The 24,280-nt window shown below is 33.5% G+C and overlaps 5 protein-coding genes across 6 annotated transcripts; all 5 read right to left on the bottom strand.

The window, feature by feature from the left end:
- Positions 1 to 610: 610 nt before the first annotated feature.
- On the bottom strand, positions 611 to 3,218 carry LOC108210569 (patatin-like protein 2). Its single transcript, XM_017381910.2, has 8 exons — positions 3,080 to 3,218; positions 2,811 to 2,979; positions 2,460 to 2,641; positions 2,118 to 2,310; positions 1,854 to 2,015; positions 1,445 to 1,747; positions 964 to 1,139; positions 611 to 822 (listed from the first exon to the last, which is right to left on the bottom strand). Exons 2-8 carry the CDS (start codon positions 2,946 to 2,948, stop codon positions 735 to 737), a joined length of 1,242 nt encoding a protein of 413 aa, XP_017237399.1. The 5' UTR covers positions 2,949 to 2,979; positions 3,080 to 3,218; the 3' UTR covers positions 611 to 734.
- Positions 3,219 to 5,619: 2,401 nt separating this feature from the next.
- Positions 5,620 to 8,202, bottom strand: LOC108210567 (patatin-like protein 2). 2 transcript variants are annotated; one of them, XM_017381907.2, is made up of 7 exons: positions 7,621 to 8,201; positions 7,159 to 7,343; positions 6,895 to 7,087; positions 6,655 to 6,801; positions 6,249 to 6,551; positions 5,938 to 6,113; positions 5,620 to 5,813 (listed from the first exon to the last, which is right to left on the bottom strand). In XM_017381907.2, exons 1-7 carry the CDS (start codon positions 7,759 to 7,761, stop codon positions 5,711 to 5,713), a joined length of 1,248 nt encoding a protein of 415 aa, XP_017237396.1. In that variant the 5' UTR covers positions 7,762 to 8,201; the 3' UTR covers positions 5,620 to 5,710. The 2 variants fall into 2 exon arrangements, with proteins under 2 accessions (XP_017237396.1, XP_017237398.1); XM_017381909.2 differs by lacking the exon at positions 7,159 to 7,343 and having other exon boundaries at positions 7,621 to 8,202.
- A 1,092-nt stretch (positions 8,203 to 9,294) lies between these two features.
- LOC108213338 (patatin-like protein 2) lies at positions 9,295 to 11,726 on the bottom strand. Its single transcript, XM_017385123.2, has 7 exons — positions 11,545 to 11,726; positions 11,199 to 11,377; positions 10,650 to 10,815; positions 10,412 to 10,573; positions 10,011 to 10,313; positions 9,592 to 9,767; positions 9,295 to 9,505 (listed from the first exon to the last, which is right to left on the bottom strand). Exons 1-7 carry the CDS (start codon positions 11,680 to 11,682, stop codon positions 9,436 to 9,438), a joined length of 1,194 nt encoding a protein of 397 aa, XP_017240612.1. The 5' UTR covers positions 11,683 to 11,726; the 3' UTR covers positions 9,295 to 9,435.
- A 5,378-nt stretch (positions 11,727 to 17,104) lies between these two features.
- Positions 17,105 to 19,703, bottom strand: LOC108213430 (patatin-like protein 2). Its single transcript, XM_017385221.2, has 7 exons — positions 19,522 to 19,703; positions 19,162 to 19,340; positions 18,720 to 18,906; positions 18,469 to 18,630; positions 17,923 to 18,225; positions 17,658 to 17,833; positions 17,105 to 17,402 (listed from the first exon to the last, which is right to left on the bottom strand). The coding sequence occupies exons 1-7, from the start codon at positions 19,657 to 19,659 to the stop codon at positions 17,303 to 17,305; spliced, it is 1,245 nt and encodes a 414-aa protein (XP_017240710.1). The 5' UTR covers positions 19,660 to 19,703; the 3' UTR covers positions 17,105 to 17,302.
- A 1,666-nt stretch (positions 19,704 to 21,369) lies between these two features.
- LOC108214778 (patatin-like protein 2) lies at positions 21,370 to 24,007 on the bottom strand. The gene is made up of 6 exons (XM_017386974.2): positions 23,667 to 24,007; positions 23,399 to 23,580; positions 22,857 to 23,049; positions 22,615 to 22,776; positions 21,978 to 22,280; positions 21,370 to 21,883 (listed from the first exon to the last, which is right to left on the bottom strand). The coding sequence occupies exons 1-6, from the start codon at positions 23,802 to 23,804 to the stop codon at positions 21,599 to 21,601; spliced, it is 1,263 nt and encodes a 420-aa protein (XP_017242463.1). The 5' UTR covers positions 23,805 to 24,007; the 3' UTR covers positions 21,370 to 21,598.
- Between the last annotated feature and the right edge of the window lie 273 nt (positions 24,008 to 24,280).

Here is a 24,280-nt window from a genome sequence, read left to right as displayed (position 1 = left end):
AAGAAAACATAAATCTTTATAGTAGATTTGGTTTCAATTTTGTCTTTGTTAATATTAAACGAAAATTATGTTCTCCGAAACCACCCTTCAAACAAAATTTCATTTATGACCCAGTTTTAAAATTGTCTTTAAAATCATCCACACACGCATAAGCTTTTATATTATAAATATATACCTAAAATATTTTGAACTCATATATATATATATATATATATATATATATATATATATATATATATATATATATATATTGTATTACTATATATATAGACACACATACATATATAGATAATCTACTATTTCATCCTCTTTTTAATCAATTCCAATGACGGTTTTCGTAACAATTCCTCTATTAATATTTTTTGTTGAGTATTTTATTTAGTAATACAATATTATGATATCCGAGTGACATGTCATGATGTAGTAAATAATAAGCTCATCAAATGCGTATTTTAGAAGGCTTATAAATCATTTATTATTATTAAAAAATAGATACAATTATACAACATAACAAATCTTACAAATTAAGAATATTGGCATTTCACTACCACTTTAAATTAAATAAGAAAAGAATATAAATGATTACATATTATCATCACAAATAATGACATGATTATTTGTGGAATACTATCAATATACGATCAGCAGGAATTAGAAAATATCAAGTCATTTTTATTTTCGTCCACTTTGACCACCAGTACAAAACGGCCAAATTTCAGCTTGTAGCGAAAAGCCTATGCATTTTTGGGATTTTCTGCTGTGGTTCTGTGTGGAGACCTTATCTCTCTCAATCTCCTTTCATCTGACAGTAACTTCGCAAACCTGCAAAAGTGATTCAAGTAAGTTATTCTACTGTATATTGATCAGTGATGTGCAGTGGCGGAACCAGGATTTAAAAATCAGATAACCCCGTGCAAGCTTATAAATAATAATGGCTAAAACTTGTACGGTAATTATGCAGACCTTTTTAAGGCTTCTTCATTAGTGCCACCATCCTTGACTTCTTCGTAGATTCCATTATCCAGATTAATTCTCGAAACTGGCTTCTTCAACAGATTTTCACCGATTCCGACCAGCTTTTCCAAGTTCCCTTTTGTTGATATGTCTACTGATGAGTCGATCCCTGTTAACGTGTCGTCCTGAATACAATATACATATAAATGTTTGTTTAGGACGATCTTCAGTCATCGAAACTGTAAGATAAAATTTAATTACGTCAATATCTGTGTTATACGCCAATTCTTCATTTTGTCTCAAAAATTTGTGTAGGAAACTCGACATTCGGATATGGATAATTGGGTATGGACGCTCAAATCCTTATTTCAGGTCAAAATATGTAAAATTTTCAAAATATCGAATATGTAACATGTATTCATGTTGAACACATTTTTAGCCGAGTCCGGATAATATAGGTCCATATTACATATCATAAATTGAATATTACCTGAATTCTGAGATAGTTTTCTTCAGAATGAAGAGCTTGAGTAAGTACGGAAATATGGTAATCAACCATGTCTCCACTGGCCTGAGTAAAAACATCGACTAATGGAGTTGAGCCTTGATGAATCAACCATCCCAAAACGCCCCATTTGGCCGCACTATCTGCATTATATTTCTCTTCAATCTTTGCACAGCCAGTCCCTAGTGAAATGATCAGAAACCGACCATAATCCGCTGGCTTTATTGGATAGAAATCTTGATTTCCATCGTATATCTGTTTCGTTACTTCACTCATGGCAACCAATGTCTGCAGGCAGAAATTTAGAATGCATGATCAGAACATGCATAGAAATTTAAAATTTCTGTTTTTTTTTTCCAGTTAGTAATTATCTGCGAGAGCTAATTAGGCGTACAGGGTTATTGGCTGCAACACCGCCGTCTATAAGATTGTATTCACGAACATTCCCTTCAGTATCGCAGTTACTGAACCGATATGCAGGAAGGTACGTCGGAGCTGCAGAAGTACTAATGCATATATCAGATAGTCGAGCATCAACACATGGGTTCTTCTTGGCCTGCAGTCAGATCTTAATCAATTGAGTACTCATGCATGCAGATTTATTAAGTAAAATAGACAAATTTCGAAACAAAATATTAACTATTTACACTTAGCTGACCTCATAAGTCGAAAAGATTATGGGCTGCAAACACTTGATATCGAAAGTTGGAATAACTACATTGGTTAAGGTCTGATGCAGCTTAGTTTCTCTTAGCTTCTCTCTCACAACACCATGAAGGTATTTTCCATCATACTTAGGACCCCCAAGTAATTTGATTAGTTTCCGAAGCAAACCAAATATTCCCCAGATACTGAAACCAAAATAAGACGTCTTAATTAGTTAATGGCTATGAATTAATTCCATAAGTTTCATGCAAGTGGTGATAATATCTTAATTAGTTAGTAATCGCTATGTATTAATTCAATAAGTTTCACGCCAGTGGTGAATATCCGTGGATACCTCTTTTGTGGGAATATTTTTGGGCAATGTTCGAGATAAAAAGGCTTGATATCTTTGGCAGCAAAAAGAGGACGCTTGTTTTTATCCGGGACAGTTAGCATGGCTGTTACGAGACCACCAGTGCTCGTGCCTCCGATGACATCAAAGTAATCAGCAAGCCTCGCATCTTCACCATCTAGCTCCTGTTAAAACGCAACATTCACCAGACATAAGTATTCAGTTAAATACCATTTTAAATGACACTTCAAATCATGTCATTCAAAATCCAAAATTTAAAATGAAATACATGTTCATAAACGCAATCTTAGGTAAATTAGTTAATTCTAATATCACAGTTGATTGATTAATTACCTGAAGTTGAGATTCAAGAAACTCAAGAATAGCAGAAGGAATGAGACCTCTGATACCACCTCCGTCGATACTGAGAACAGTGATTAGGTTCCCATAAGTTGGGGGCGGAATCTGAAGCAGCGAAGATTGTCTCTCCATTCGAAAACTCAAATAAATGTCTTAAAAAAAACTAGCAAGCAAAAAAAATAAAAAGATACTCAGAATGAGAAATAGCTAAACTTTAGTTTTGTTTTAGGTGTAGGTTTAGTTGATAATATAAACTTAATCACCTTCCGTTCGATCTAATTTATAGGCCTTCTACATCAACAAATTCTGGTACACATTTTCGTACGTGTTGTTATTGCTTCTTTCGATTGCTTACTATGAGTCAGTGATGAAGAAACGAAGGTGGTTCAGAGAACATGCACAGTGGTTTCGGTTTGTATGAACAATTCAGACAATCTTGACTCGAAAATTAATCTTCTGTCTTCTTGCGATACGAACGACGGTTTTTTGTGAGCCATTCTTCTCCACGAATTTGGTTCGGCATTGAACGTTCTGAAATGGAAACGGGGCCACAGTGTTACACTCTGATGTGATGAACTCTCGTATATACCACATGAATATTACTTTCAGAGGATGCTAGAGCTTTTCATTAAGAAAAAGTTTATTTTTTTTTATTAGCATCCGTGAGTAAAATGTGATATTTAATTTAATTGTACAATTTAATCAAAAATATATTTTTTTCATTTCAGTTTAAATCGAATCAAATATTCACAATAAAAAAAACAGTTATTTTTCGATCGAAAATGATCGAGTATAAAACCGGTTGAAAATATTATGTAAAAAATTACATTGACTGACCACGTATAAATTAGATGGCGGTCGAAAAGAACGGTCAAATATATGCCAACTAATCGAAATTAAGAACAATGGAGAAATTTATATTTATGTGGTCGAAAATAATTTATTTTTGAATATATTTTATGGTGAACCAAAACAGTAGAAACTAAGTGTTTTCGATCAATTTTTCAGTTAAAATTAGTCGCTTTGATCTTGAGAATTAAAAATTGGAATATCAAATTTCCAAAATTTCAAGTCAAACACGTAAAAACTGGTTAAGTTTGTAAATTAATTTTGAATTGAATTATCCAATTCTTAATAATTCAGTTCTGAGATCTATAGACACATTGCCAAGACATCAGGATCTGTACCTAATGCATTTAAGATGTGATAGCTAGCTAGAAATATTTTCTGGAAAAAAAGGTAAAAGTCTTTGTTTTGAATTTTCAAGAAAGCACCCCCGTCTCTGTGTGAGGCGAGCCTTGAGTCTTGACTCGTGATTTGATTTTACACATAAAACAAAATAAGAATTCGCTTGAGTGATTTAGAAATATCGGTCAATAATCGGCCAATTTGTCATTAACTACAATTAATATGAAATGGAATAGAGAAAGTATTATTATATTGATTTAAAATTAGGAGTATGTTAGTTAGCGACTACAAAGCATCAACGTGTGATCTGTTGACTCCATCACCATTCGTGCATATTTGCGTGGAATATACATTTTAGTAAATTTTGTTTTCGAGGGTTCTTTTCTTTTTGAAGAGTGTTTTCGAGGGTTTTATAAAACATGTTTGTTTGTCTTGTTTAAAATTCTGATTCTAAAAACTCTAAGCTTTTCGTTTTTTGACAGAAATTTTTAAATCTAAGCTAAAACGGGATTTTGCATAATAAGTCATCATATTTAAAGATAAATATAAATCAGAAATGTATTTAAAAAGATAATTACTAAAAGATATTTTTGAACAAATTATTTTATTTTTTATCATTTTATATGATAAGAATTGATATTCAGGTATAAAGTCTTTAAAATTTATTTTTAATATTATGCTTCTATCAATTCATACATTATCCATAATATAATATACTCAATCATATGATATATTGTAAATCATATTTGTTTAGCATTTTTCATTTACAGTAATAAATCACTTATTTTTAAAAAAAATGATTACAGACTTTTTTTTAAAATAAGTGATTATAAGATTTTTATTTTAAATTTACCAATAATGAAAGTATGGTTTTAATTAGATTATTTTTTCTAAAGTAATTAGATCTATTCTAAAATATTGTATTATTTGGTTTTCAAAATTTGTTTCCAAAATTTCAGCATCATATGATTTCACGAGAATAAACTATATTCTAAAGGAAGATTCTTTTGAAAAAAAATATTCGACTTCCTAAAAATTGATTATTCCTTTATGAAAATAAAAATATTTATGAAATATAAATTATCTTACTTATTTCACATATATCTTCATGATAATCGAATGATATGTATTTCCGTGATAATCAGATGACCAATTTTTGCCAAGACAAATATTTCAGATATTAACGATTATAAAATTAAATTTGGTATGTTTGGGAATGTTATTTAAAATTGTTGTGCTTTTAGTAAAAAAAAGTGTTGTCTGTTTGATAAATATTTTTACATTTGCATATTTTTAGTTATAATATAGAGAAAAAAAATTTGATAAGATTTGAAGTGAAATATATGATTACTATTTTCTTTGTAAAAATATTGAAGAACTTTTTTCTAAAAGCGGCTTTAGAACTAAAAACGAGGAAATTAATTTTAAACAGCAAAGAGCTGATGTTGTCGCAGTACCTAAATTTGCAGGGACGTGAAGAAAATGAACATGAGCAAGACCTGTTCGAAGAGAGCTGCATTTCTAGTCATTGCGGTATTTCGAATGATTCCAGGACTATGTTATTAATGATTGTTAGAGAATCATTCACTTTAAAACAGTGCAATGGACACAGGAATTAAAGCAATAGTCTGTGTTATTCGTTTTGTGATTTATTTCAATCGATTTTTTTTAAACAATAAGCGATACACAAGTGCAGCTAGGAGATTTTAAAACAGTACAGGACTATCTTGTGCCTTCCAGGCTTTGTTGGTTCCGCGAGGAGATTTTAGCTCTCTTAATCTCCTTTCCTCTGATAAAAGTTTTGCAAACCTGCAAGACAAATTTTAGCTACTTTACCATCGGTTTTAAGATTTAAGATGGATCGTTCACTTGACATGGTATCAGAGTTACGATACAAATTTAAATCCAGAGTTATGAAGACAGATAGATTTACCTTATTAAGGCTTCTTCATTTGTGCCACCATTATCTACTTGTTCATATACACCAGTATCCAAATTAATTCTGGAAACTGGTTTCTTTAACAACTTTTCGCCAATTCCAACTAGCTTTTCCAAGTTCTCTTCTGTCGATGCATCTATTGACAAGTCTATCCCTGTTAACGAGTCCTCCTGAAGATCATATCAGGTCGGGCCAGAAGTTATTTCGATGTAGTAACATCACCAATAGTACAAGAAATTAGAATTAAGAAACCTACGCGTAGTTTGTAGATAAAATTATCAGGGCATCATGCATGATGATGATACCTGGATTCGGAGATAGTTTCTTTCACAGTGAAGAGCTTGAGTAACTACTGAAAGATGGTAATCAACCATATCTCCGCTAGCTTGAGTAAAAACCTCGACTAATGGATTCGAACCTTGATGGATAAACCATCCCAAGGCACCCCATTTGGCTGCGCATATTGCATCATACTTCTGTTCAATCTCTGGGGAGCCTGTGCCTACTGAAATGATCAGAAACCTACCATAATCCGTGGCCTTTATTGGCAAGAAATCGGAATTGTTTTCAAATATCTGTTTCGTCACTTCACTCAATGCCACCAATGTCTGGTGTAAGGAAACAAGTAATAGGTAAATGTTAATACTGCATTTCAATTTGTATTGCTAATTAAAATTACTTTGACTAATTGTTGATGTTAAGTATGCATACGGGGTTATTGGCTGCAACACCACCGTCTATAAGATTGAATTCACGATCACAGTTCTTGAATCTATATGCAGGAAGGTATGTCGGAGCTGCTGAGGTGCTAATGCATATATCAGATAGTCGAGCATTAAAACAGGGGTATTTCTTAGCCTGCAGGCAGACATAAAATTAAACTTAAACTTCGGTTTCAACTTCAATAATTAATTTACGAATTTACAAGCATAACTCTTATTTTAGACTGACCTCATAAGTAGAAAAGATTTTGGGCTGCAGATGCTTGATGTCGAAAGTTGGAATAACCACATTTGTCAGTGTCTCATCTAGCCTACTGTCTCGCAACTTTTCTGTCAGAACATCACGAAGGTATTTCCCGTCATACTTAGGACCCCAAAATACTTTGCAGAATTTCCTCATCAAACCAAACAAGCCCCTGCAGCTGAAACCAGATAGTTTTTAGTCTAGGAATTATAGGAATCGAAGAGTCGTGTATGTGTGTGAGTAATTTACTTCTCCTGTGGGAATATTTTCGGGCAGTGTTCAAGATAAAATGGTTTAATATCTTTGGCAGCAAAAAGAGGCCGATGATTTTTTTCATCTGGAACCGTTAGCATCGCTGTCATGAGGCCGCCGGTGCTAGTGCCTCCAATGACATCAAAATAGTCTGCAAGTCTTACTTTTTCACCATCTAGCTTCTAATACATATCAATTGGTAAAATATATCAAAACAATGTGGAAGGATTTAAAAAAAGGAAAACTTTATGCAGACGAAAGCTACTAAGCCGAAATATTATCTATCGAGGTACTCATAGGCGGATCTAGGATTGAAATCTTAGGGATCACCAAACAAATTTTTGAAAAACGCCTATATATTTTCAAATTTTCTGGGGGCACTTCTACAATTTTGTAAAATTTAAAACGGTGAAAAAAAATGTAAAGTTATCATCAAGAACAGTATAGTCAATTAATTACCTGTAGTTGCGACTCAAGAAACTCAAGAATGCAGGCAGGAATGAGTCCTCTAATACCACCTCCATCAATACTGAGAATCGTAATTAGCTTCCCATATGTTGGGGGCGGAATTTGAAGTAAAGCAGACAGCTGCCTCTCCATTTGATAATCTGAATTAATGTATGAGATGAAATAAGAATATACGAGAGAACTCAGTTATGTTCAATTGATCATACTGATATGTAAACTCTGTGGCGGAACCAGAATTCTATAGCAGTCAAGGATGTTAAATAGCGAGCCTCGTTTCATCAGCTACTAGTGGTACTTCAGGTATTTATAGACACTTACTACTGTTATAAACTAGGATAAGTTGATACTAGAACCAACAGTCGTGTACTTTCACGTCGTGTACCACTCAGCAGCGGTCTCAGTCCCGTCTCACATATAATGATATCCAGCTCACTACGGTAACTTATAGAATCCTCTGTCTACAAATTCGCTTCAGCTTCGAGCGTTCTGTAATGCAAAAGGGGCCACACCGAAGAACCCTCGTGTTTACCACGCAATATCAGATTCGATCTTTCGCGACTGTGATATAACAGACTGATCGGGGATGATATCTAAATTAAGTTAAGCTACTTATTTAGGTATCGATGTACTTAATTATTGAACAACTTAAAAAAGTAATATGATAACATTTTCTAATTCAGACTTTCCTCGTAGGAATAGATAAAGACTTTCTTTATCTCGACAGCTATTTATGCAAAGCAAGTTCACTTGTTCAATCATAAAATTCCTCGCACAGTGGCTTTAGGCCTGATAGAATCAAAATAAATGTGCTTAAACAATCAGTTAATACTTGACTAGAAGCATAGTTGTAAAAATCGGGAATCAGAACTCATCAGTTGACCAATCGATTGAGGATTTATCATGGAGATTTTTTGATATATCAGAAATTTTTAATCAAATCGGAGTGTAATCGAAAGATCAGTAAAATATTTTCTAATGCTTGGTGGCCTTCCGTTGGAATGTTTCTTTAATTCGTGGATTCTTTTGGTCTGCCATTGATCTTTAATGATTTATGCTTCTAACTCAATTATTTGAAAGCTTAAAGACTTTTAATTTGAAGCTCCTCGCATCTAGAATGACTGATAGAGGCTATGGCAGAAGCCACAGAACCCTTTCGAAGATCATCATTTTTTCAAAGTCAGCAAAGAATCAAAAAATAGTTCTGCTTACTTTCGAAGATCAGTCAGGACTTAAGAGATCAATGATTTTCGAATGTCACTCAAGACCAGATACATCAGTTATAAGGGTGCGGGTCCCTGACACATGTGTTAGAGTATCATACAGCGGAAAATTACCTCGTCCTAGAGTTTTTCATGTACAGCGCTTTTTTCCGCTGGACATATGTAACTATCATTCGTATATTCTGGACCAGCTGTCCAGTTATAATATGCACAAGACGATTCTTAAGGCCTTTAGCTAGTTTGAGCACACTGGGCTTTGGGGGTCTGTCGATCGTGCCAGCAAGGAAATATACAGGTAAAACAACTGATATCACGACAACAAGAAGCTGGTTAATTTAGTGTTCCTGGGAATTTCATATTTCATTGTTTTCGAAGCATGTGTTTTTAATTAATACTTCTCCGAGTGATTCGAGATCGCCCATTCAAGAATGACAAAGACGCGAAAAAAATTACAAAGATCTGATTATCAATACGAGGATAAAAAATTACAGAGATCTGATTATAATGCATTTGATACTAGTCTTCGGAGTAAAAAAATTAGCTCGAATCAATATAGTAAATTATTGAGATGACGACCCTTGGACTTTTAGGCTCTGTTGATGCGTGGAGATCTTAGCTCTCTAAATCTCCTTTCTTCTGACAACAGTTTCGCAAACCTGCAAGAGTAATTCTAGCTAGTTAGCTATCGAATATAGATTAATCAACGCGGTTAATAATTCTCCAGTTCAACAGGCAAATGCACCTTGTTAATTCTTCTTCATTGGTTCCACCGTTTTCAACTTCTTCATGAGCACCATTATGCAAGTTTATTCTGGAAACTGGTTTCTTCAACAGATTCTCACCGATTCCGACTAGCCTTTTCAAGTTCTCTTTGGTGGATGTGTCTACTGATGAGTCTATCCCTGTTAAGGTGTCCTCCTAAATATCATATAAGTTTGAGTTCAGAACGACCATAAATTAGATGGGGCAGATTTAGTAAGAGACACTGGGGGCACGTGTTCCCCCTAAAAAAGTTGACATTTTTTCACCATTTTAAATCTTAAAAAATTATAGAAGTGCCCTCCGAAATTTAACAATATACGTGTATTTTCTGAAAAATTGCTTGGTGCCTCCGAGGATTTGAATCCTAGATCCCCCTATGCTTGATGGATTGAATATTACCTGAATTCTGAGATAATTTCTTTCACAGTGAAGAGATTGAGTGACTATAGAAAGATGGTAATCAACCATATCTCCACTAGCTTGCGTAAAAACATCCACCAATGGATTCGAGCCCTGATGGCGCAACCATCCCAAAAGACCCCATTTGGCTGCTCTTTTCGCATCATATCTTTGTTCAATCTTCGCAGAGCCCGTGCCTACTGAAATTATCAGATACCGACCATAATCCGTCGGCTTTATTGGCAAGAAATCTGAATTACCCTCGAATATCTGTTTCGTGACTTCAGTGATTGCAACCAAGGTCTGGTGGGAAAAATAAAAGCATTCACTATCTGTAATTAATGGCCAAATTCTAGTATTCCATTAGTTATTGATTAATGGCTCAATGTACTTAAACATACGGGATCATTGGCTGCAACACCACCGTCTATAAGATTGAATTCACGGACGTTCCCTTGGCTATCGTAGTTATTGAACCTATAGGCAGGAAGGTATGTTGGAGCAGCAGAGGTACTAATGCAGATATCAGATAGCCGAGCATTAAAACATGGGTACTTCTTGGCCTGCAGGCGGATATGTCCAATTAATGATCAATTACAACTCGAGAAACAAAATGTTGAGTTTCTAAACTTGTCTGACCTCATAAGTGGAGAAGATTGTGGGCTGCAGATGTTTGATGTCGAAAGTAGGAATAACTACATTCGTCAATGTTTGATGCAGCCTCGTGTCCCTTAGCTTTTCTCGCACAACATCATGAAGGTATTTTCCGTCATGCTTGGGGCCTAGTAATTGTTTGAATGCACTCCTAAGCAAACCAAAAGCTTTGTTAACACCTTGTGTTTTTCTATTACGCGAAAATTATAATGTTATGTTTGATTGGGGTGAATGAATATGAAAGGAATTGAATGAAATTTGAACTATGTCATGAGCAGATATTTATAAATTTCATTCATTCCTTACACTCTATACAAGGCATCATATGCCCAATTCAGGATGAAATGCTCCATTCTTTCGTATACTCATTTTCTTCTCAACTCTTGTCATAAATAATTTTGCACTCAATCTTTTTCAAAACTTTTCTCCTACATCTATTATTTTCATTTATTTTTAGTCATTCCATTCCATTCTTTCTGGCCAAACACAATATTAGTTCCATGGTTCAATAACTAAAAATGAAGATTAATGCACCTTGGTGGGAATATTTTGGGACCGTGTTGGAGATAAAAAGGCTTGATATCTTTAGCAGCAAACAGAGGCCGCCTGTTTTCATCTGGTGCGGTTAGCATAGCCGTCACGAGACCACCAGTGCTCGTGCCCGCAATGACATCAAAGTAATCAGCAAGTCTCGCATCTTTGCCATCTAGCTCCTAATACATTTCAACAAAAAGGTATCAGTACAAGAGATGTACAACTAACATGGGAAAAGTTTTCTTCAGAGTTCAGAGTGACTACTAATACAAGACAGGGGGAGTATCATTTTTCCGCACATGTCAACAAGAAGATATCCTAAAACAGAAAGTTAATCGATAATAACCTGGAACTTGGATTCGAGGAATTCCAGAATGGTGGCAGGAATAAGGCCTCTAATACCACCTCCGTCGATACTGAGAACAGTAATTAATTTTCCATATGTTGGTGGCGGGATTCGAAGCAAAGACGATAATCTCTCCATTTGATAATTCAAAGTGGAATACTATGGTTACAGGTTACAGATATGGGCTAGCTGCTCGAGCTTATTTATAAACGTGAAATTGTTGTTTGGTGCTTTTGTTCTAAAAGTCGCTGATTAATCACCGATTAATTATTGTTCCGTAGCTCGTCGAACTGATTAAATCTCTGATTAATCACCGATCAATCCGATTAATCTCCGAGCAATTTAATTAATCTCCGATTAATTTTTATTCCGTGACTTCACCGATTAAGTCTGATTTTCGTTTTTTACAACACTTGGTGCAAGTAACTCAACTGCAAGTTCGCAGTTCCCGCCAGGCCAAGAAGATAATAAAACTTAGTTTTGAGTTGGTTTAATATTACCAACTGTGCATGGCAAGTTGGCAAGTAAAATAATTTCATGTAATAGAAAGTACACCAAAGACTGTGACTGATCTGCATGTAAAATGAAAAAAGTATTTTTACATATAGAATTTTTATATAACAACCCACGCACGCGACTTTGACGAAAATGCCATATCAGAATCAGACAGAAAATAACGAAAGATGACCAAGACCCGTCTTCATAGGATCCACAACATATGGTGTGGATCTATTTTAAAATTTAAATTTAAATTGTATCGAATATATACTGCAACACTATAATGATGTATATTTAAATTAATAATAAATATAACTATATTAGTTAATTTATATCAATTTTCATCGTAAAATAAAATATCAAAACTTAAAACAATGGCCAACAAATTGTGTTTTGTTTGGATGACCGAAAACGGATAGAATGTGATGACACTGGGCAAAAATATAATTAAATATTAAAAAAATTTCATTCCATCATTACACTTCCATTATCTCTACAGCTCAAATATCCAATAGGAATGAATACTCTCATTTCTATACAAATTTTTGTATCTACTTACTTTTTTCTTTCCCTTCTGTCTATATGTTTTCTTAATTTTCACTCGTTCAATTCTACTAGGGAATTATGTCCGCGCTACGCGAGCTCCCTTTGCGAAATATTAAAATCTATACATCCTATTTTTTATCCCAAACAAATATAACACTAAAATTTTAATATTAACAAAATAATAATATCTTAATATAAATGTATTTTTGAATACTATAATCAACTTAGTATACATGAAAGGTATATAGGAAGATTCGGCCCTGATACCAGATATTAAAATGAATACCCGATACGAAAAAATAAATACAAGCAATAAGAATTTCTTTGCTCTTATATATTGTACTCCCTCTGTCCCATTTAATTGTATACGTTTCTTTTTCACTGTTCGACACGCACTTCAATGCTCTTAAAAAACATAGTTCCATAACTTATTTTTAGAATTTTCTTTTTCTGAATAAAAATATAACATTCAAACTTTTATACAGAAAAGAAAAATCTTAAAAATAAATTACAGAACTATATTTTACGGGAGCATTAAAATCCGTGTCGCGTCCCCGTCCCCCAATATATATAACTCAGGGGGACGGAGGGAGTAGACTTTTCATCCGTTTGACATTTCATTACCTGATCCAGTTTGACATTCTTTCTTGTTTGTTAGAAGAAAAGACAAAACTTGGGTTGTTACATCTAACGTGACGTATCACGTGACGTGAGTTATGAACGCATCCATTGAGTGGGAGGACTGGTAGGCCGGTAGATAGATATTCAAGCTAAAAGTAGTACCAGTGGTTATTGATGCCTAATAATTCAGTGTTCTGCTTTTGTGTAACATGCGCGTCTATTTCTATAATTTAAAATGCACATATGCATGAAGGTGTATTGAATTGAGATCTTAAAACATTTTTTTTCATTCATGAAATCTGAAGATATTCGATTGAGATTGTTTGAAATCCAATAAAATCTTGTGGTATCCAATTGGAATTTTAAATTATGCTACAAAATCTGGTAGTATTCAATTGAAATTGTTTAAAATTCATTAAATTTTGCTGGTATTCAATTGAGATTGTTTAAAATCCATTAAAATCTGATGGTATTCAAATGCTGATGGATTTTTTTGGATTTCATAAAATGATGAATTTTATGGCATTCTTCAGTGTATTTTTAATTTTTTGAAATCTCACCAAACTTCATGAGATTTTGAAGTATTGTACTTAAATCCCATTAACTCTGCGATATTTTATCAAGAATCCGCATAAAATCAAAATCACATACAATCTATTAAAATCCATAAACTAAAAACAATTCATTAAAATCTCAATCGAATACACGTCTGTCGATTCATTCATGCTAAGCTCCCCGGTTAAAATATAAGTACGTGCAAGGAGAAGAGTGAAGACGGAAAAGAGAGTTTTAAACGCTTCTTTGGAAGGTGCTCATGAACTGTCTGTTTAAGAAAGAACAAAGATTATCCTTAAATCTTGCCTCCTGGTCATTCAGGGTATTCAATTTTTAACAAGTCCGATTATACCCGAGACGAGAACAGGTTCTCGGCTTCCAAATTTAATCGGAATCGCTTTTAAAAACAAGGGTTTTTAAAAATAAATTTTAATTTCTTGAAAATAAATTACTTATTTCAGAGAAAAAATTCTATAAAAAATATTTACATATTTTACTAGTTGATAGCCCGTGCCAAGCACGGATTTAAATAAAATTTTAAAATTTGTTATTTATTAGAAGAATAATGTCTTTTTTAATTATATTATTATATCTTTATTATACCTATTTAAATTATTGTTTTTAAAAGATATTTAAATTAGTGTTATTTAATATAAGATTTTCTAATTATTAAAATTTGATCATACTTTAAATTTATTTCATAATAATATGGGTCCCTGTTCTATGGAGTCCACAAAATAAGAGTATTGTTGTCCAAAATTATTTAAAAATACTCTACTCGTTTCAATTTTAATTTTTTTAGTCTATAATATTTGTAAACATCTGACAATTTGCAGGTTATGTTCTACAATATAATCGTTGCAATCAAAAGATAAAACAATTATATTATAAATCACTAAACATTATATATGTTCTGAAATATAACTCATAAGTAGAATAATGATTTGATATCAAATATCTTGACGTATGTCTAGAGTTTTGATTCTTTTATTATATGTTGCAATATGGATAATGACTTCATTTTCTTTGAGTTTCTATTTGTCAAGTCAGTGTTGCCACCGCCTAATTCGTCTTTATCGTAATCTTCTGAAAAACACTAAATGATAATAATTATTATTATTGAAAAATAAATGACCAAGTTTTTTGGTACTTTGGTATCAATATCGAATCTTGTTTATTTTAATTCTGAAATATGATTGAAATTTTATAGATTTGTTGCGTAAATTAAATTGTATGAGTTTTAAATATTAAAATGAATATTTGACGTATGTCTAGAGTTTCGGTTCTTTTATTATATGTGACAATATGGACAATGACTTCATTTTTTATTAAGTTTCCATTTGTCAAGTCAGTGTTACCACCGCCTTATTCGTCTTTATCGCAATCTTCTAAAAAACACTGAATGATAATAATAATTATTATTAAAAAATTAATGATCAAGTTTTTTGGTACTTTGGTATCAATATCGAATCTTGTTTATTTTAATTCTGATATATGATAGAACTTTTATAGATTTGTTTCGTAAATTAAAGTGTATGAGTTTTAAAAATTAAAACGAATATTTGACGTATGTCCAGAGTTTCGGTTCTTTTATCATATATGTTGCAATATGGACAATGACTTCATTTTTTTAAGTTTTCACTTGTCAAGTCAGTGTTACCACCGCCTTATTCGTCTCTATCGCAATATTCTAGAAAACATTGAATGATAATAATAATTATTATTAAAAAATATATGACCAAATTTTTGGGTACTTTGGTATCAATATTGAATCTTGTTTATTTTAATTCTGAAATACGATAGAAGTTTTATAAATTTGTTTCGTAAATTAAAGTGTATGAGTTTTAAAAATTAAAACGAATATTTGACGTATATCTAGAGTTTTGGTTCTTTTATTATATGTTGTAATATGGACAATGACTTATTTTTTTTAAGTTTCCATCAAGTCAGTCTTACCACCGCCTTATTCGTCTTTATCGCAATCTTCTGAAAAACATTGAATGATAATAATTATTATTTATTAAAAAATATATGACCAATTTTTTTGATACTTTGGTATCAATATTTAATCTTATTTATTTTAATTCTGAAATACGATAGAAGTTTTATAAATTTATTTCGTAAATTAAATTGTATAAATTTTAAAAATTAAAACGAATAATTTCGTTGACATTATTATTCTATTGATAGGGGATATTATATTAATATCAATATGAACTCCCTATTTATTTAAACTCTGAAGTATGATAAAAGATTTATGGAGTTGTTACGTATATTAAATTATTTGAGTTTTAAAAAATTAAAACAAATAATTTTGTTGGTAACATATTTTTATTAGTAAGATAATTGTTATAATAAAAAAATCCTGTCAAATATAGAAGTTTTTTTGATAATAGTAATAATTGTTAAATAAAAAGTAATATGATGATAGCTAATTTTTTATATGAATTTTATAGAACTGTTTCATAAGTTAAATTGTTAGCGAGATTTAACTGTGCGAATAGGATAAATGTTATATTACAAAATCGTAAACACCATAGAAGTCTTTTTATATAGTAGTATAATAATCTTAACCAATATTGAAATTTTTATTAATAAAATCCAAATCAATATAGAAGTCTTTTCATAATTGTATAATAATAATTATAAAATCCTAAAAATGTATAATAATAAGTATAAAATCCTAATAATATGAAAATCTTTTCATAATTCTATAATGATTGTTGTTATTAAATAAAAAAATTTATATTACATTGTCCTAATAAATATTGAAGTTTTTAATAATAAAATTCTAATCAATACAGAAGTCTTTCAGTGTCCTAATGAATATTGAGGTCTTTAATAATAAAATTCTATTCAATATAAAAGTCTTTTAATAATAATATAACAAAGACTATAAAATCCTAATCAATATGAAAGTGACCAAATTTTGGTACTTTTGGTACCGATGTTCCACCGAAAAGTGGTTTCGCTTATTAATAAAGGGTATTGATTCTAAAAGTAAATGACTTATTAATGTTACCGAAAATGCTAGGCGTATATAATTGTGAACAAAATTTGTACGTAACGATATGTGATGGATTTTAATTGGAATGGATCTTCGGGATTCATATCAACAACCCTAATCAAAATATTTCACATCAATTATCATGTTATTATGTACAATTTTTTTTACACAACTCTGTACAATTTAACCCCTATTATTAAAAGTTAATACTAATGAATGTTACGTATAAGTTTTCTACCCGAAATAAGTTCTTATTTTAGCTGGCCCAGAACCCGGATTGTTATACCACATTGATGAAAAGTATGGAATTTCATCAGAAGAAAACACAAAATATAATGAAACTCGAACATTTTATTCTTACAACGGAGAATACAACCAGAACCAGGCAACTGCGAGAAAAAAAAAAAACACTCGAGAACTGCTAAAAGACTTGATGAAACTGCATACACACACTCCTTCAATGACTCCTTAAATACTAGGTTGTCGAGTTATGGCACATCATTTCATGAACCTGAACCATTTGAAGGGGGACTAGCTAGTAAGATCACGAGCCTCGGACTTTAAACCTTTGTTGGTCTGTAGAGATTTCAGCTCTCTCAGTCTCCTTTCTTCTGACAGCAATTTCGCAAACCTGCAACAGTAATTCTCGTTAGTTAGCTCCCAATAAGCAGATACGGATTTAATAAGAAGTACGGGGATACGTGTTCTCTCTAAAAAAGTAAAAGTGTCCCTAGAAGATTTGGAAATATATAGGTGTTTTCCAAAAATTTGTTTAGTGTCCCCTAACGTTTTAATCCTATATCTGACACTGCTAATAAGACACAAAAACACACACATATGTGCGACAATGAAATAATGCCTTCTGCGGTTTAACAGGCAAATGCACCTTTTTAATTCTTCTGCGTTGGTTCCAGCATTATCTACTTCTTCGTGATCTCCGTTATGCAAATTTATTCTGGAAACTCGTTTCTTCAACAGATTCTCACCGATAACGACTAGCCTGTCCATGTTCTCTTTGGTTGATAAATCAGTAGATGAGTCTGTCCCTGTTAATGTGTCGTCCTGAATACATTTACATGTTTGTTCAGAACAATGTACAAATGCGGATTATTTGGAAAAAATTATGCTTAATATCCTTTGAATATAGTTACCTGAATTCTGAGATAGTTATTTTCAGAATGAATAGCTTGAGTAACTACAGAAAGATGGTAATCAGCCATATCTGCACTTGCTTGCGTAAAAACATCAATTAATGGATTCGAGCCTTGATAAAGCAACCATCCCTTGGCGCCCCATTTGGATGCAGTTTCTGCATCATATTTTTTTTCATTTTTTGCAGAACCTGTGCCTACTGAAATTATCAGATACCGAGCATAGTCCACAGGCTTGATCGACAAGTAGTCCGGGTTACCCTCAGCTATCTGTTTTGTCACTTCAGTCATTGCAACCAGTGTCTGGTGAAAAAAACACAAATAGTCACATTAAAATATATAAGGGGTTTATTATCAAACTCATCACTGAAGTCGTCAAATGGTATCAACTTGGTCATTAATCTCCACGTAGACAAACTTGTTAACCCAAAAATGCATCACTGGAGTTTTTTTTTTTTTTTGATAATAAGCAATTATGCATCACTGCTAAAACCGAAAATACAAGTATTGCAGTATCAATTAATGGCTAAATTAATGTGTACATACCGGGTCATTGGCTGCAACACCACCGTCTATAAGATTGAATTCACGAACGTTCCCATCGCTAAAGTAGGTCTCGAACTTATGTGCAGGAAGGTATGTTGGAGCAGCAGAGGTGCTAATGCATATATCAGATAGCTGAGCATCAAAAGACGGATACTTCTTGGCCTGCGGGCAGATTTATGATTAATTGATCGATTCTATATCAAGTAAAACGTACCCCGAAACACAATATTGGGCTTTAATTCTTGTCTGACCTCAAATGTAGAAAAGATTGTGGGCTGCAGATGTTTGATATCGAAAGTTGGGATCACGACGTTGGTTAATGTCTCGTGCAGCTTAATCTTGCCTAGCTTTTCTCTTATAACCTTGTGAAGGTATTTTCCGTCGTACTTAGGACCCAAGAATAGTTTGAATGAACTAGTGATCGAACCAAACCAGCCGCTGATGATGAAATCAAATAGTTAATTTGTTAATCACATTGTCGATCGTTTTGTGTTGATGCGGTAACTAAAACATCTCAAACCCACAAGTAGATGCATACCGGATCCAACAACCCATCACAAATAGGCCAAACTTTTAGCAAACTAGTATACATTAGTTATTTACGTGTGCTTATAAAGAGTCCAAATACTGACGTGAGATATGAATAATTTTAGAGAAAAAAAAGATTTAAGTGCATGTGAATATGTTGATCACCTCGGTGGAAATATTTTCGGGCCGTGTTGGAGATAAAAAGGCTTGATATCTTTGGCAGCAAACAGAGGACGCTTGTATTCATCAGGTGCAGTTAGCATAGCTGTCACGAGACCACCAGTGCTCGTGCCCGAAATGACATCGAAGTAATCAGCGAGTCTCGCATCTTCACCATCCAGCTCCTATAAAATGCAGCTTCATAAATTATTTTAAACATTTTTCTGTTGAATAAAAGTTTAAGAGTAAGTTATGAAATTATAATCATATTCGCCTTAAAATGCGTTTCAAGCAATGCAAAAAAAAAAAGGTAAAGAAATGAGAGGGACTGAGGAAGTAATAAACAGAAAGTTAATCGGTAATAACCTGAAGTTGAGATTCGAGAAAGTCGAGAATGGTGGCAGGAATGAGACCTCTGATGCCACCTCCGTCGATACTGAGGACAGTAATTAGGTTCCCATATGTTGGGGGCTGGATTTGAAGTAGAGATGATTTTCCCTCCATTTTGATAATATGAAATAGATGTCTAAGAAAATGAGTTGAGGACTGAATGAGCTACAGTTGTTTACTTATATAGCTGCAATTTTGTATTTTTCTTTTGTTTTATACTACACGAACTGTGCATGGCAAGTAAAGTATTCAGGGCTGTTGCCTGTTTAACAAACTGAGCTGTTCTGTTCGTGAACAAACTCATTTAAGTTTGGCACGACTCGTTTAGATCTCGAGCTTGAACATAAAATAGTGTTGAGCTCGTCTCTATATTGTTCGGCTCGAAAGAGCTGAATTTGAAACACTTTAAAGTTACATCCTAAATAAATTGTAATGGTTTATAAAGTTCAGAGTAAATGACAAATTGGGGGCTATAGTTTTCCAAATTTTTCAAGATGTTGGCTGGATTTTAAAAATTACATAATGGTGGCTGGAGTTTACCTTGGCCTTTTAAAAAGGTGGCGGCCGTGAACCTCCGTTAATTTTCCTCCATTGACTCCAAAAAATAAAAGAGTAAATGAAAAAGTGGTGGAAATCCAACCAACATTTGTAAATTTTGGAAAACTAGGCCAACACTTTGTCGTTTCCTTTTTTATTTTTTAGAGTTAAAGGAGGAAAATTAATGGAGGTTCACGGCCGTCACCTTTTTGAAAGGCGGAAGTAAACTCCGGCCACCATTTTGTAATTTTTAAAATCTAGCCAACATCTTGTAAAATTTGAAAAATAACGGCCACCATTTTGTCATTTACTCTAAAGTTTATTGATATTTATCGGGTTAAATTGAACATTCATGTGATGTTCGTAAATAAGATTCAAATCGGCTCAGCTCGGCTCCTAACAAATTGAAAAGTTCTAATTTGTTTGATTGCCTAAATGCAATCTAGACTATATTTCATTTGCATATGAATTTTAAGTATCTTGTCCTCGAGTTGAGGCCCTAGAAGTTCGGATTTTCACAGGGTCTAACTTGGCGTTCTTTCTGGTTTATTAGAAGTAAAGACAAGCTCGAAACACAGAACGTGCGAAATGATAGTTTTAATATAAATTTGACGCTTTGTTCTGCTAAAATTTTCAGAGAAAAGATAAAATCTATCTTGTTAGATCGATAAGAACTCATTTTAAATGTAAGTTTTGTTTTTAAACCTCAACCACATGGCATAAACAAGTGAAATTTCGCAGGGTTTCATGCTTTGTTTTCCTGCGAATCAAGAACGCATCTGATCATAGTTATTAGTTAAATTATCCATGCCTAGAAGCATGAGTATTATCTCCAGAAATTTCACATGTGGGCATACAGATATGTTTAAAATTCAAATTGTGTATTTCCCGGGATTGTTTCTGGTTTTCTCCGGATTGGTTTGGACTAAATTTCAAGAGTCTGGACTTTTTGTGCATCTCTGATGATCGTTCTCGCAACTGCAAGGCTGAAAGAGGCGATAGCAGAATTAAAAATATACTATGAGATCGGAAAACTAAAATTATTAGTACTATTTTATTAGTCAACCAGAAATATTTAAAAAAATTATCTACTTTTTTTAAAGAATTTTTTGCCAGGACCTGTGAAAAATTATCCCAGTTTTCGAATTTGGTCAGGTTTAATGGATTCTCAACCTAGCTAGCTTTCGCCTCGTTCCTCACGGAGGGTTTTCTAATAAGGAGGGTCGATCATGGTCATATTTCAGCGTGGTTCGAGTTCCAGCGATATGCTAATATAATCATCTGATATTGCACTAACAAATAAAGCCACTTCTGGATCATCAATTTAAAAATAAAAAATACATAAATCTGAGATCTATAATCATAACTTAAGCTATAAATTTTACACAATTCGTCTGAATGAATAATCAAGTTCATTGTTAATAAAACTATAACAAAATAATCAAAAACAAGTTACATATTAATCCATACGTGATGGCGTAATTGCAGAGTGGTGGCACTGGCAAGCTTGCTCTAGCTAGTTGATTATGATTTCCTGACCCTGGGCCTGGGACTTCAAAGCTTTGTTGGTGTGCGGAGATCTCAGCTCTCTCAGGCTCCTTTCCTGTGACAGCAATTTCGCAAACTTTTTCAATTCATCTTCATTGGTTCCACCATCTTCTACGCGTTCATAGGCCCCGTTATCCAAATTGATTCTTGAAACTGGCTTCTTCAGCAGAGTCTCCCCTATTTCGACCAGCTTCTCCAAATTCTCTTTCGTAGATATATCTACTGATGAGTCTATCCCTGTTAACGTGTCCTCCTGAATATCAGAAAATACGTGTTTGTTCAGAACAATAAAGAGCGGTAACTTGAAAATTTTGAAAAGTATGTTAACTTAAGCCCTCTGATATTACCTGAATCCGCAGATAGTTTTGTTCACAGTGAAGGGCTTGAGTAACTACCGAAAGATGGTAATCAACCATATCTCCACTGGCTTGAGTGAAAACGTCGACTAATGGAGTTGAGCCGCGATGAAGCAACCATCCCAAGACTCCCCATTTGGCTGCAGAGTCTGCATCATATTTCTCTTCCATCTTTGCGGTGCCTGTGCCTACTGAAATGATCAGAAATCTTCGATAGTCCACAGGCTTAATTGGGAAGAAGTCGGGGTTGCCATCGAATATCTGTTTCGTCACTTCTGTCATGGCCACCAGTGTCTGGTCCAAATTTATAGGTGAGAATTAATATCAAAGTATTATTGCATGCATTCAATTTATACCAGTCCCCTGGTCCCGATTTATAGTTTGTCGTTGATACGTACTCCCTCTATCCCTCTCATTTTTTTTATATTGCTCGACACACAAATTAAAGTGCATATAAAATATATTTTCATAACTTTTTTTCAAAATTTTCCTTTTCTATACAAATATCTAAACATTAATTTTTATTTAGAAGAAAAAAAGTTGAAAATAATCCGTGGATATTTTATAAAAGTCTTAAAATGCGTGTCAAACCCTCGTCCCCACGCTAAACTGAGGGAGTAATACATACCGGATTGTTGGCTGCAACACCGCCGTCTATAAGATTGAATTCACGAGCATTCCCTTCACTATCGTGGTTACTGAACCTATATGCAGGAAGGTATGTCGGAGCAGCAGAGGTGCTAATGCATATATCAGATAGTCGTGCATCAAAACACGGGTTCTTCTTGGCCTGCAGGTAGTTATATTAATAAGGCTGCAGATACATAGCCAGATCATAAATCAGAAATCGTGTATTTATGCGTAGCTGACCTCATAAGTCGAAAAGATTGTTGGCTGCAGGCGCTTGATATCGAAAGTTGGAATAACCACATTGGTTAAGGTCTGATGCAGCTTAGTTTCTCTTAGCTTCTCTCTCACAACGCCATGAAGGTACTTTCCATCATACTTAGGACCCCGGAATAGTTTGAATATGCTCCTAAGCAAACCAAATATGCCTCCGATACTGAAACCAAATACTTCGTTAATCACCTTGTCATGACTTTATTCCTCGCATAGGTACATAAATTCATGCAAGTGAAATAAAAGGTCTTTCTAGTGTGTGCCTAGGAAACACTAACAACTATTTTTTATTTAGGTGAAGGATTTTTATTGATGAAGATTTTTGCGGTCATCATTATTAATGAGATTAGAGTCAATAAAAATCTGTCATTTAACTAAAAAGTGATTATTAGTATGCTAATTATGAGCACAGACTAGAAAATCATATAACTAAAAAGTGATTATTAGTATGCTTATGAGCACAGACTAGAAAATCCGATATACGAATATGATTAAGATAGAAGAGTTAAGACCTTCTCTGCGGGAAGATCTTCGGGCAGTTGTCCAGATAAAAAGGCTTGATATCTTTGGCAGCAAAAAGAGGGCGCCTGTTTTCATCTGGAGCCGTGATCATGGCTGTCACGAGTCCACCAGTGCTCGTGCCTCCAATAACATCAAAGTAATCTGCAAGTCTCGCGTCTTTACCATCTATCTCCTGCAAAATTCGAAGAAATTACGTCAAATAATCACCAGAGTGAACTTTTAATAAATTAGTAACAAAAAACATAGCTGATGTCTTACCTGAAGCTGGGCTTCGAGAAACTCCAGAATGGTGGCAGGAATAAGGCCTCGAATACCACCTCCATCGATACTCAGAACCGTGATCAGGTTCCCGTAAGTCGGGGGCTGAATTTGAAGTAAAGACGATAGTCTCTCCATCTTAACAAAACTCGAAAAATATAAAATACTCAAATAGACAGACAAATATGTCTAACAAAACTCGAAAGATATAAAATACTCAAAAACAACAAACAAAAAAAACACCTAACGAAACTCGAAAAATATAAAATACTCAAAACCGACGAACAAATGAGCTTAAGTTCTTTCTCAATGAGCTGTACGTTTATAAGTTGAGTGGATGTGGTTACAGATAGCCTGCTCGATCAAATTTATAGTGTCTGCATTAAGTAGGTTTACGTTGCGTCCAATGAACATGCAGCGTTGCTTCATATGTATGATCAGCAACAAAAATTCAAATGGTTAAAAATCTTGAGTCTTGTTGTGGTAATATTGCCAAGAATTGACTTGTTAAGAATATGGTATATGACTGCTGAGGACTAGCTACGTAGTACGTACCATTCTTCCCCGCGAATTCGTATCGGTATTGAATTTTCGGTTGAAAACTCAAATGTTAT

The sequence above is a fragment of the Daucus carota genome, chromosome 3 (genome assembly GCF_001625215.2).
Source record: "Daucus carota subsp. sativus chromosome 3, DH1 v3.0, whole genome shotgun sequence".
NCBI classification, from domain to species: domain Eukaryota; kingdom Viridiplantae; phylum Streptophyta; class Magnoliopsida; order Apiales; family Apiaceae; genus Daucus; species Daucus carota.
The sequence above is the reverse complement of the archived record's forward strand: the minus strand, read 5'-3'. Positions and strand labels throughout refer to the sequence as shown.